Here is a 13151-nt window from a genome sequence, read left to right as displayed (position 1 = left end):
GAAGACAACCCTCAGAATGGGAGAAAATATTTGCAAACAAATCAATAGACAAAGGATTAATCTCCAAAATATATAAACAGTTCATGCAGCTCAATATTAAAAAAACAAACAACCCAATCCAAAAATGGGCAGAAGACCTAAATAGACATTTCTCCAAAGAAGACACACAGATGGCCAAGAAGCACATGAAAAGATTCTCAACATCACTAATTATTAGAGAAATGCAAATCAAAACTACAATGAGGTATCACCTCACACCAGTTAGAATGGGCATCATCAGAAAATCTACAAACAATAAATGCTGGAGAGGGTGTGGAGAAAAGGGAACCCTCTTGCACTGTTGGTGGGAATGTAAATTGATACAGCCACTCTGGAGAACAGTATGGAGGTTCCTTAAGAAACTAAAAATAGAATTACCATATCATCCAGCAATCCCACTACTGGGCATATACCCAAAGAAAACCATAATTTAAAAAGACACATGCACCCCAATGTTCACTGCAGAACTATTTACAATAGCCAGGTCACAGAAGCAACCTAAATGCCCATCGACAGATGAATCGATAAAGAAGATGTGGTACATATGTACAATGGAATATTACTCAGCCATAAAACGGAATGAAATTGGGTCATTTGTAGAGACATGGATGAATCTAGAGACTGTCATACAGAGCGAAGTAAGTCAGAAAGAGAAAAACAAATATCGTATAATAAAGCATATATGTGGAACCTAGAAAAGTCATACAAATGAACCGGTTTGCAGGGCAGAAATTGAGACACAGATGTAGAGAACAAACGTATGGACACCAAGGGGGGAAAGCAGCGGCGGGGTGGGGCTGGTGGTGTGATGAATTGGGAGATTGGGGTTGACATGTATACACTGATGTGTATAAAACTGATGACTAATAAGGACCTGCTGTATAAAAAAGTAAATAAAATTTAAAAAAAGAGTCATGTACCACAATGTTCATTGCAGCTCTATTTACAATAGCCAGGACATGGAAGCAACCTAAGTGTCCATTGACAGATGAATGGATAAAGAAGATGTGGCACATACATACAATGGACTATTACTCAGCCATAAAAAGAAACGAAACTGAGTTATTTGTAGTGAGGTGGATGGACCTAGAGATTGTCATACAGAGTGAAGTAAGTCAGAAAGAGAAAAACAAATACTGTATGCTAACACATATATATGGAATCTAAAAACAAAAAAATTGTTCTCAAGAACCTAGGGGCAGGACAGAAATAAAGACACAGACGTACAGAATGGACTTGAGGACACGGGGAGGGGGAAGGGTAAGCTGGGACAAAGTGAGAGAGTGGCATGGACATATATACACTACCAAACGTAAAATAGATAGCTAGTGGGAAGCAGCCGCATAGCACAGGGAGATCAGCTCGGTTAATTGTGACCACCTGGGGGGGTGGGATAGGGAGGGAGACGCAAGAGGGAAGAGATATGGGAACATATGTATATGTATAACTGATTCACTTTGTTATAAAGCAGAAACTAACACACCATTGTAAAGCAATTATACTCCAATAAAGATGTTAAAAAAAAATTACCATGCTTCTAAATGCACCTTTTAACTGGAGTTATACGGAAATTGAATTAAAGATACCAAAGATTTAAATTAATGTGTCAGAAAATAAGCAAACAGTTTGTGATTTTCAACATAGCTGTTCTTTCCCTTCCTCCTATTGTTCACTGTAAAGCTCCATTACCATAAAATAGGATTAAAGGAAAGGGAAAAAAGGCTTAAATGCAAATTTCTAAAATTCTATTCTCTTGAGAGAAAGGCATGCCAAACTATCACTAAAATGGGATCGAAATACTTTATCTATAATCACGGTTACCCTTAATTAGCAAGGGTCATTACATATTTCCAACTCTTAACTTTTAGTACCCTGGCAAATGCCATAGCTCAGACTGTTCAACTGTGCTGTAAAAATACTCAGCTATGTGGGGGCATATCTCATTTTCACCTGTATTTGAAGATAATCTCATTCACTTAAGAGTATCAAGAGAGAAAAGGAAAGATCTTCAGAATAAAGACATTTTAAAAGCTTTCATCATATTCACATTTTTGTGTCTTAAAATTCCATTAAATATTATTTCCTAAAGATTCCTCCCCCTCCACCCCTGCCATTTACACAACAGTCAGCTACTAATCTCAAATGTTACGGATTGGTGGCCACAAAGGGCATAAGAAAACCTCCCTGAAAAGTCCAGCTCCAGTTCTCCGATGAGGACAGCTCATTTCCCCAGGGTTGGGAGTACTAGATGTACAAACTGATGACTAGCAGGTGACCAAGGTGCTGCATAAGCTGTTTCTTGCTCTAACTCTAACTGTCAGGGCCCCCAGGCTTAATGCTCAAACCAGCATGCTGCCCAAGGGGTGCTCGCCCTCAAGGCAAAGGCTGGTGACAAGAAGCCACACTGACCTTTCAATTTGTCAGCAGTCATCCAAAGGACACAAGTTTATTAGCTTAGCAAACTGACACAATTTTTTTAGTCTGGCTGTTCTTCACTAAAATAAAATGCAAACAAAACCTGCCAATACCTGTTTTTAATAGGCCCAATTGCCACCTAAGGTACTTGTCTCAGATCAGCAATAGTATTAGTATTCCATCTCTAGTACCAATTAAAGGAAATAAGAAGTACTCTAATCTCTTTTTGATACTTGCAACAAATAGAATATCAATGTCCTCCTAAGTTCATTTTAATGCTTGTTTCTTAAAATTAGATTGTCAAACTTCCAGCATAAAAATAACTATACTGTCACAGGCATACCCATTTTACCGTGCTTCGCAGATATTTTCTTTTCTTTTTTTTTTTTTTTAACAAATTAAAGGTTTGTGGCAACCTTACATCAAACAAGTCTATTGGCAGGATTTTCCAACAGCATTTGCTTAATTCATGTCTCTGTGCCACATTTTGTTAATTTTCACAATTTCAAACTTTCTCATCATTATTATATTTGTTATAGTGATCTGTGATCAGTGACCTTTGATGTTATTGCAAAAATATTGACTCACCGAAAACTGAGATGGTGGTTAGCATTTTTTTAGCAATGGTATTTTAAAATTAAGGTATGTACATTATTTTTTAGGCATAATGTCCTTGCACACTTAATAGACCACAGTATAAACATAACTTTTATATGCCTGAGAAACAAAAAGATTCATGTGAATCATGTTATTATGATATTTGCTTTATTGCAGTGGTCTGGAATTAAACCCACAATGTCTCTGAGGTATCTCTGTACTTATTTTTTTAAACAATTTAACCCTGTCCCCAAACTTTCTTCCTAACAACTCACCTTAGAAAAACACACATTTGAGCTGTGGGGTAGTGGGAACTATGTTACCTGTTACCTGCTATTCAGGTAACAGGGAGGCAAGGTCAGCAGAGTGATACAGGACCAAACGGCCTGAGTCCAGGTGTGATTACCTCCTCTCCAAACCTTCTTTCTTCACCTGTACAACATGGACTGTAACAGTGCCTACTTTATAGGATAGTCCAAAGGATTAAATATGAGAATCCATTTAACCCTCAGGGCCTGTCTGGCACATCACACAGTGACCAGAATAGGCTAGGACTATGACAGAGTGATGACATCCCTAGACGCCACATCCCCACACTGACAGCAGGCATGATACAAATGCTTTCATGGGTTACTTCAGCCAGGTGGTGGCAGGCACAGCGTGGAGACAAACATTGGCCCTGGGCAATCTCATTATCCTGGCCCTAAGTCACTGTATTTGAAGGCTTGATTTCCTCTTGGAAAATGAAAAAGTCTTACAAGATCAGTGGTTTTTCTTTCTTCAAAAAAAAAAAAAAAAAGAAAAAAGAGTCCCTCCCATCAGGAAACCTGCACAAGCCTCTCAGATAGCCTCATCCACCAGAGGGCAGACAGCAGAAGCAAGAAGAACTACAATCCTGCAGCCTGTGGAACAAAAACCACATTTACAGAAAGACAGACAAGATGAAAAGGCAGAGGGCTACGTACCAGATGAAGGAAAAAGATAAAACCCCAGAAAAACAACTAAATGAAGTGGAGATAGGCAACCTTCCAGAAAAAAGAATTCAGAATAATGATAGTGAAGATGATACAGGACCTCGGAAAAAGAATGGAGGCAAAGATCGAGAAGATGCAAGAGATGTTTAACAAAGACCTAGAAGAATTAAAGAACAAACAAACAGAGATGAACAATACAATATCTGAAATGAAAACTACACTAGAAGGAGTCAATAGCAGAATAACTGAGGCAGAAGAACGGATAAGTGACCTGCAAGACAGAATGGTGGAATTCACTGCTGCAGAACAGAATAAAGAAAAAAGAATGAAAAGAAATGAAGACAGCCTAAGAGACCTCTGGGACAACATTAAACGCAACAACATTCGCATTATAGGGGGTCCCAGGAGAAGAGAGAGAGAAAGGACCCGAGAAAATATTTGAAGAGATTATAGTCGAAAACTTCCCTAACATGGGAAAGGAAATAGCCACCAAGTCCAGGAAGTGCAGAGAGTCCCATACAGGATAAACCCAAGGAGAAACCCGCCGAGACACATAGTAATCAAACTGGCAAAAATTAACGACAAAGAAAAATTATTGAAAGCAGCAAGGGAAAAACGACACATAACATACAAGGGAACTCCCATAAGGTTAACAGCTGATTTCTCAGCAGAAACTCTACAAGCCAGAAGGCAGTGGCATGATATACTTAAAGTGATGAAAGGGAAGAACCTACAACCAAGATTACTCTACCCAGCAAGGATCTCATTCAGATTCAATGGAGGAATGAAAAGCTTTACAGACAAGCAAAAGCTAAAAGAATTCAGCACCACCAAACCAGCTCTACAACAAGTGGTAAAGGAACTTCTCTAAGTGGGAAGCAGAAGAGAAGAAAAAGACCTACAAAAACAAACCCAAAACAATTAAGAAAATGGTCATAGGAACATTCATATCGATAATTACCTTAAACGTGAATGGATTAAATGCTCCAACCAAAAGACATAGACTGGCTGAATGGATACGAAAACAAGACCCATCTATATGCTGTCTACAACAGACCCACTTCAGACCTAGGGACACATAGACTGAAAGTGAGGGGATGGAAAAAGATATTCCATGCAAATGGAAATCAAAAGAAAGCTGGAGTAGCAGTACTCATATCAGATAAAATAGACTTTAAAATAAAGAATGTTACAAGAGACAAGGAAGGACACTACATAATGATCAAGGGATCAATCCAAGAAGATATAACAATTATAAATATATATGCACCCAACATAGGAGCACCTCAATACATAAGGCAACTGCTAACAGCTATAAAAGAGGAAATCGACAGTAACACAATAATAATGGGGTACTTTAACACCTCACTTACACCAATGGACAGATCATCCAAACAGAAAATTAATATGGAAACACAAGCTTTAAATGACACAACAGACCAGACAGATTTAATTGGTATTTATAGAACCTTCCATCCAAAAACAGCAGATTACACTTTCTTCTCAACTGCACACAGAACATCCTCCAGGATAGATCACATCTTGGGTCACAAATCAAGCCATGGTAAATTCAAGAAAACTAAAATCATATCAAGCATCTTTTCTGACCACAACGCTATGAGATTAGAAATGAACTACAGGGAAAAAAACATAAAAAACACCAACACATGGAGGCTAAACAATACGTTACTAAATAACCAAGAGATCACTGAAGAAATCAAAGAGGAAATCAAAAAATACCTAGAGACAAATGACAATGAAAACACAATGATCCAAAACCTATGGGATGCAGCAAAAGCAGTTCTAAGAGGGAAGTTTAGCGCTATACAAGCCTACCTCAAGAAACAAGAAGAATCTCAAATAAACAATCTAACCTTACACCTAAAGGAACTAGAGAAAGAAGAACAAACAAAACCAAAAGTTAGCAGAAGGAAAGAAATCATAAAGAACAGAGCAGAAATAAGTGAAATAGAAATAAAACAATAGCAAAGATCAATAAAACTAAAAGCTGGTTCTTTGAGAAGATAAACAAAATGGATAAACCATTAGCCAGACTCATCAAGAAAAAGAGGAAGAGGACTCAAATCAATAAAATTAGAAATGAAAAAAAAAAAAACTACAAGAGAAATATAGCCTGAGAGAAATTTCAAGAAATATAGATAAAAGATATAATAAAAGTTAAATCTCACCTTCTTGACTTCCCCTACCCCAAACCAGTTTTTGAACTGTGCTATGCAGAGTCTTAGGGATCCCTAGAAACAGAAGGTGGCTTCCAGCAGAAGCCAAGTAGGCAGGGCCCCAAGGAACCCCTCTTCTCCTATCACTACCTCAACAAAAGCAGCTCTGGCTTCTATGCATTTTATATACTGGATTTCGCAGATTTTAAAACAAAGGTTCCACTACCAAAGTGAGACTTAAAAACCACAGGATTAAATTACTCTAAAGATATTATCCAGCTCTAAAACTCTATGATTCTGGTCTATTAAACCAAATCCCCATAGTTGCCATTACATCTATATCAAGTTTCCATAAAATTTCCTGAGACTTTACCTTACCTCTAGCTCAAGATCCTGAGGTTCCATTTCAGAAAGTGATAGCACAGCAATTTTGGTAACTTTACAGACCTCATGGTCTCCTGGAAGTTTGCCCACCAAAGCTTTCTGCCGAATTAAAATAAGCCACCATGGAAGATCTGAAAGAGAAAAGTCATATTTAATGTCTGGCTTCTATAAAGTGGTACTGTCCCGGCAAGCTGAAGGTGAATAATCAAACACAGTGTGCAAAGGATACAACCCTTTAAAGCAGCGGTCCCCAACCTTTTAGGCACCAGGGACCGGTTTCGTGGAAGACAATTTTTCCACGGCCGAGGCGGGTTGGGGTGTGGTTCAGGTGGTAATGTGAGCAGTGGGGGGGATGGTTCAGGTAGCAACGTGAGCAATGGTTCAAGCAGTAATGCAAGCGATGGGGAGCGGCAGATGAAGCTTTACCTGCTCCCCCCTCCTCCCCGCCCTGCTCACCCTGTTGCGTGGCCCGGTTCCTAACAGGCCGTGGACTGGTACCTTTTAGAGCACAACAAAGATACAAAAATGACCCTTAAATGTATGAAAAGATTTTCAATGGAGATGTAAATTAAAATGTTGCAATACCATTCTCACCCATCAGCTTGGGGATAATAAAAAAGTATGACAGCACATTCGCTGGCCAGGCTGTGGGAACCAGGCACTCTCCTAGTGCTGGTGGGAATACAAACGCACACAACTTTTCTGGAGGGAAATTTTGTGATAACTAATAATAAAACATACACACTTACCTTTGAACCTAGCAATCCCACTCTTGTGAATTTACCTTGAAGACACACCTCAACAACACAAAAGTACACATACTCAAATCTATTCATTGCAGCAGTTTACAACTGTAAAATACTGGAAACAACTAGAATGCCCAGACATAGGAGAATGGCTGAATAAACTATGGCACATCTATGCAGTAGAGTACTATGCAGCTGTAAAAAAGCATTCTGTAAACTGCTAAGAAGTGATTCCTCGATACATTAAGGGGATAAACTGGATATTATTAATATACAATAAGGGTATTACATAATAAGATATAGTATTAAATCGAAGCACAAAAGAGTATCTAGAGTGTGCCACCCTTTCTGTAAGGAAGATGAGAAAATATGCACATATCTGCTCATTTGTACAAAAAAAAAGAGGAAAGAGAAATTAGAAATTAATGAGATTGGTTACTGAACAAGGAGTAGGTGGAAATGACATGGAAGGAAGAGAAAACATGAATGGGATAAAAGGGATCAGGGGGATGACATCTCTCCAAGTATACCCTTTCACGTAGTTCTGACTCTTAGAATCATGGTAATGTTTCACATCCCCTCAAAAACAAGTAGTTCAAATTAACCAGAATGTGAAGGGAACCCAAAACAAAATGCAAAGAGTAACCCAACTCTGTTACAAATGGAAAACGTAACCATAATGTAGGAGATAAGGAAGAAATAAACTAATCTAAATAACTTTGGAAAACAGTATTTTGCAAGGATAAAGACAAAAAGAACTGTATACAATATTGTACTCTGGTTAGTGAATTATTTTTCAGAAGAGTATGAGTTAGCAATTCCAAAACTACTTTATGTGTACACTGGGACTGAGCAAATATGTAAATATATTGAAGAAAGTGTGGGAGGGGTATAAAACAAATGAAAGAAGTATTTAATAATTACAAGAAAGAAAGGAAAGAAAACACCTAGAGGCCCAATAGTTATCTTTCCAATCCAAATTTCTACTTCTCACAAAAGATTTCTATTTAACTGAGAAATGGTCTATGAAAGACAGCATCCAAAAGCAATTTTTCATTTTATGAGACTCTACACCCTTTAAAAATACTACCTAATTAGTACCAAAAATAAAAATAATTGAAACAGTGTTTCAGGAATTTCTTACTATAGAAAAATAGCATGATGGATATATATTCCCCTTATGAAAAAATATTTTTAAAAGATATACAGTATTTTAATTTCCCCCATTTTTCCCCCAAATATTAGTCAACTCTCATTTGAGGGAAAGTGCTCTGGAGATGTGCTTAAAGCATTTCATAAATGCAAGAATTTGGAAACGTTTCATAGTTCTTTATAAAATAGGGTAGAAATCTGCTCCAAAGTTTCAAGGCTTTTGCAGGTCATTTCATTAATATCATTAAACTTTAACCAAGGACCTACCATGTGCTGGGAAGTACGTCAGGCACAGATTAAGGTTACCAAGCACCTAACACACAATAAACCTAACACAAAATAAATAAAGCACGTAATACATAATAAACTGTTGAATGCTAATACAGTCCGCTGAATAAAAAGAAATTCTTACCACAGGTCTCTTAACCTCACAGGAATAATTTCTATTTTACACTGAACAATTTAGTGTTGGCAGATGATCAGACAAGCCAACATTAGGAAGCCCTCTTCCCAGTTTATGCCTTCTTGCTTTCATATTAACATTAAGAATTGCGATTTTAAGAAATTACAGCAATGACAAAAACACAATGTGCACAATCAAATGTAATAAATGTCTTTCCAATAAGCCATCTAATGGTATAGTACCAAAAATATAAAAATACTAAATTTCAAACACAGAGGTTTTACCCCACACATAGACTCACTTGGGAAACGAAAGGCATGCTTTTTTCCACAAAAACATTGGTATTGTCAATACTGAAATTCAACTTACAAACTCAAATACATTTAAAAATAAAATACGCATATTTTTAGAGTTTAGCTAGCTAAACTCATACACAGAAACTGAAAAACTGAGGTGCTTCTATAAAAAAAATTACAGACTTAAGTTCAATATGCCTGAGGGATTATAATGAAGACTAAATCTGAGAAAATACCATGTAAATGATCTCAAACAGAAGAGAAAAAATTTTGTAAACAGTAGCTTTCCCTTTTCAGAGAAGCCTCAGTGTTCTGGACTTTGAGGTCAGAACTCAGACTCAAATTTTAGCTGCCTTATTTATTTGTCATGTACTTCAGCTTAATACTTAACTGCTCCAATTTTTGGTTTTCTCATCTGTAGAATGGGATAAAACCACCTATTTCAGAGAGTATCTATGAGGACTAAATAATTTTTATAATTCCTGTTATTATTACTAAGAGCTAATGTTTACCAGGTAGCAAAACATATGATAAACCTATGGTAAATAAAACAACGTGGTGCCAGTACAAGAATGGACAAATGAATACTAGAAAAGAACAGAGAAGACAGACGCAGACCCATGTAAATATGGGCATCTAGTAAATGATAATAAAGAGGGGGAAAGCATGGTGTGTCAATAATTAGTGTTGAAATACATACTGAAGTATCTGCAGAAAAACATCTGGAATCTGCTTTGAAATAATTTAGACGCTGGGAGTGTGGGGACCATGAATAAAAATGTCTTTTTGTAGTTGACTTCCAACCAGCTCTACAAATTGCACTGGGTTAAAATCTCGTAAGTCTTTTAATATACAGTTTCCTGTCTTACTGTTTTCAGTCTTACACACTGATCAAAATGAAAAAACTAAGGGTAAGGTAGATAAGGAAATCGATATTTACTAGTTATAATCTAAGTAAGGTGGGATGATGAAAATGTCCTGGAATTAGATAGTGGTGATGGTTGTACAACCTTATGATGATACTAAACACCACTGAATTGTAATTTAAGAGTGAATTTTATGGTGTGTGAACTATGTCTCAATCATTTTTTTAAAAAAAACTCCTTCTAAAGAACAAAAGAACTTGTTAGGAGTCTTATCTACCACAGCAGAGAGTAAAAAACTAAAAAGTGGGCTTCCCTGGTGGTGCAGTGATTAAGAATCCGCCTGCCAATGCAGGGGACACGGGTTCGAGCCCTGGTCTGAGAACATTCTCACATGCTATGGAGCAACTGAGCCCATGCGCCACAACTACTGAGCCTGCACTCTAGAGCCCGTGAGCCACAACTACTGAGCCCACGTGCCACAACTACTGAAGCCCACGCACCTAGAACCCGTGCTTCGCAACAAGAGAAGCCACCGCAATGAGAAGCCCGTGCGCCACAAGGAAGAGTAGCCCCCGCTCACCGCAACTAGAGAAAGCCTGCACTCAGCAATGAGGACCCAACGCAGCCATAAATAAATAAATAAATAAATAAATGAAAAAAACTAAAAAGTGTATTTCCTGTCAAACACAGAGACACAGGTATTTGAAATAGTGTTCAAAGGAACATTAAAATCATAATGGAAAGAAAATGAAAAATTTGAATTGGACACTAAGATATTTCTAGGCTGCCCCTAGAAAACAAAACAAAACAAACAAAAAACCTCATGAGAAATAGCAATATGTATTCCTGTAATTATTTTGCCTTAGGTGAAACAAAACACAATAATAAACACACTTCTTGCCTGGAAGTTCGGCAAGAATGAGCATGTTAGTTACAGGGTTAAATGATCCAAATATATTTTCTCTAGTTTGTGCTTTAAGCCAAGAAAAATGTAAAAGTATTGATATATAGCATCACTACTGTTTAGCAATCCCAGTATCCAGTCAGGCATAGTTTTGTAATAAAGTTTTTAAAAGCACAAATGCAGGTTACTGCATTAATTTATATCACCCACCAGCAGAAGAAACTTGGCTCAATTAAAGCTGCCACACTGAACTCTGGATATGCGGTACAACCATGTGTCAAAGGTAATTTAGTCTAGCAAGGTCTTTCAGCATAAAGATATTTTTTCAACTTTTTAAACATTTTACAATGGGAAAAAAGGTCAATTTTGTAACCCTGACTCCTTCAGGAAAAGACAGACAGGAAAATCTGACTTCCCCAGCAAGATAAGAAAACTGATTAGGAAGTGATTATCTTGAAAAGCATGACCAGTTAGGGCAAACTAAAACAATAGTCCTGGAAAAGATTCAATTGCTTGCCCTATACAATAACTGACTCAGTTAAAAGAGGATAAGTAATGGCAGGATAAAGATTTTCATTTAAAAAAAAATTTTTTTTTTTCCTAAAATTGGATGAAACTCTTTTCTCCCTACTCATGACCTCACCTCTAGGAAGTACTGCATCTTACATATTTCTCAACATGACTATCCATCCTACTGACATATAGAAAAGATAAGCATTTGATCCAACAATGAACGTCTAGCAATCCTTTTCATTTTTATTAATGTTAATTCGATAGGAAATAAAGGAATACATTCCATTTGTTTAAAAATGCAAACATTACATATACAATTAATGTTCCCTTTGACCATTGTTCCCCACTCCATGGCAATTCTTTAAATCTAATCCAAACCCCACCTTGTGAGTTCTCTCATATAAGGAGACTAGCAGAGACTAGGAGAGCAATTGGTTACCATTGTTGGCATTAGTCCTTTTAATCTTACTTGAGAGTTTAACAATGACCTTTTAAACATACATAATTTAGGGAATTTCCTGGTGGTCCAGTAGTTAGGACTCTGCGCTTCCATTACATGGGGCACTGGTTCGATGATCCCTGGTCGGGGAACTAAATTCCCACATTCTTTGAGAATGAGCCCCTAATAAGTATTTGGTGGGGTAATTTACCATTTTTTTTCTTTTGATGCAACACAGCTTTATCTAGTCTTTCCAAAGCATTCAATTTAGCCTTCATAGAAACAGGAAGTCTTTCTTTTTGTATCAATACTCATAGTTGATGGGCTTATTTAACTATGTAATTACAATATCGAGTAAAACAAGTTATGAACAGGATTGGAAATAAACACGATCCACCAGAAGGGAGAGGGCTTCCTACCCAGTCTCCCCCGGCCTTCAGAGCATCCAATGCATCTACCAACAGACTCTGCAGAGGCAGTAAGGCATGTTGGTTAATCTGGCAAACAGGTTAAGTGAGATTCAACTAAAAGAGCCCCTAGTGATAAAAATACATAGGCAGTACATATTCTGTGCGCCAGACACTTGAAGTGAATGTAATATTTGCGTGAAAATGATTTTACTTTTCTGATATTTTTCTTCTGGCTAACCTTTTCCAAAGACTGGTTCTGATTTGAACTGGTTCAATGGGATTTTTTTTTTAAGACTTAATTCTTTTAGAGAAAAAAAAACTTATTTATTTACTTTTGTAGCATACAAAGGTTCTGTTTTCACTGCTCTTTTGGACACTTTCCAGTTTCTCTGTGTCTCTCTATAAACATTCACGTTACGACCAAAGGCAAAAATAAAAAAGAAGGTGGATCTGATAATGACTCTCATATGTTTTCCTCCTTTAGCTTGTCCCAATCCTGCAGACTATATTCCTGAGGACAAAGCACTTCCTTCACCTCTCCTAGGTCCACGTCACCTGGAGTGTCCAACAGGAGAAGCTGGGAAATGACAAAGCAGAGAGAACCCTGCCGCCTTAACACTCGAAATCAGCACAATAGAATTTATAATTATATCCGCGTGCCAATAAATACTAACCCAGGTGGTTACTACATACTCCGAAGTTGTAACATAATATTCAAGTAACAAATATTTAAATTCTTGAAGAGCGTCTGTAGATTACGCCTCTAATAAATGCTCGGAGTCTGCATTTGCACCAGATGAATCAGAGAATGGAGATGTGTCGGTAAGAAGGAAAAA

The 13151-nt window shown here is 37.3% G+C and overlaps 1 protein-coding gene across 3 annotated transcripts in view; it reads right to left on the bottom strand.

Annotated features, from left to right (window-relative positions):
• The window catches only part of INPP5F (inositol polyphosphate-5-phosphatase F), a 90533-nt gene that overhangs the window by 45798 nt on the left and 31584 nt on the right, over positions 1-13151 (bottom strand). For all 3 annotated transcript variants that reach the window (XM_027112779.1, XM_027112777.1, XM_027112778.1), the window contains exon 3: positions 6581-6717. In XM_027112779.1, coding sequence (XP_026968580.1) covers positions 6581-6717 — 137 coding nt within the window. The remainder of the gene's footprint in view (positions 1-6580; positions 6718-13151) is intronic.

The sequence above is a fragment of the Aethalodelphis obliquidens genome, unplaced genomic scaffold (assembly GCF_003676395.1).
Source record: "Aethalodelphis obliquidens isolate GAN/ISIS:26980383/991018 unplaced genomic scaffold, ASM367639v1 scaffold11, whole genome shotgun sequence".
NCBI lineage: Eukaryota > Metazoa > Chordata > Mammalia > Artiodactyla > Delphinidae > Aethalodelphis > Aethalodelphis obliquidens.
The sequence above is the reverse complement of the archived record's forward strand: the minus strand, read 5'-3'. Positions and strand labels throughout refer to the sequence as shown.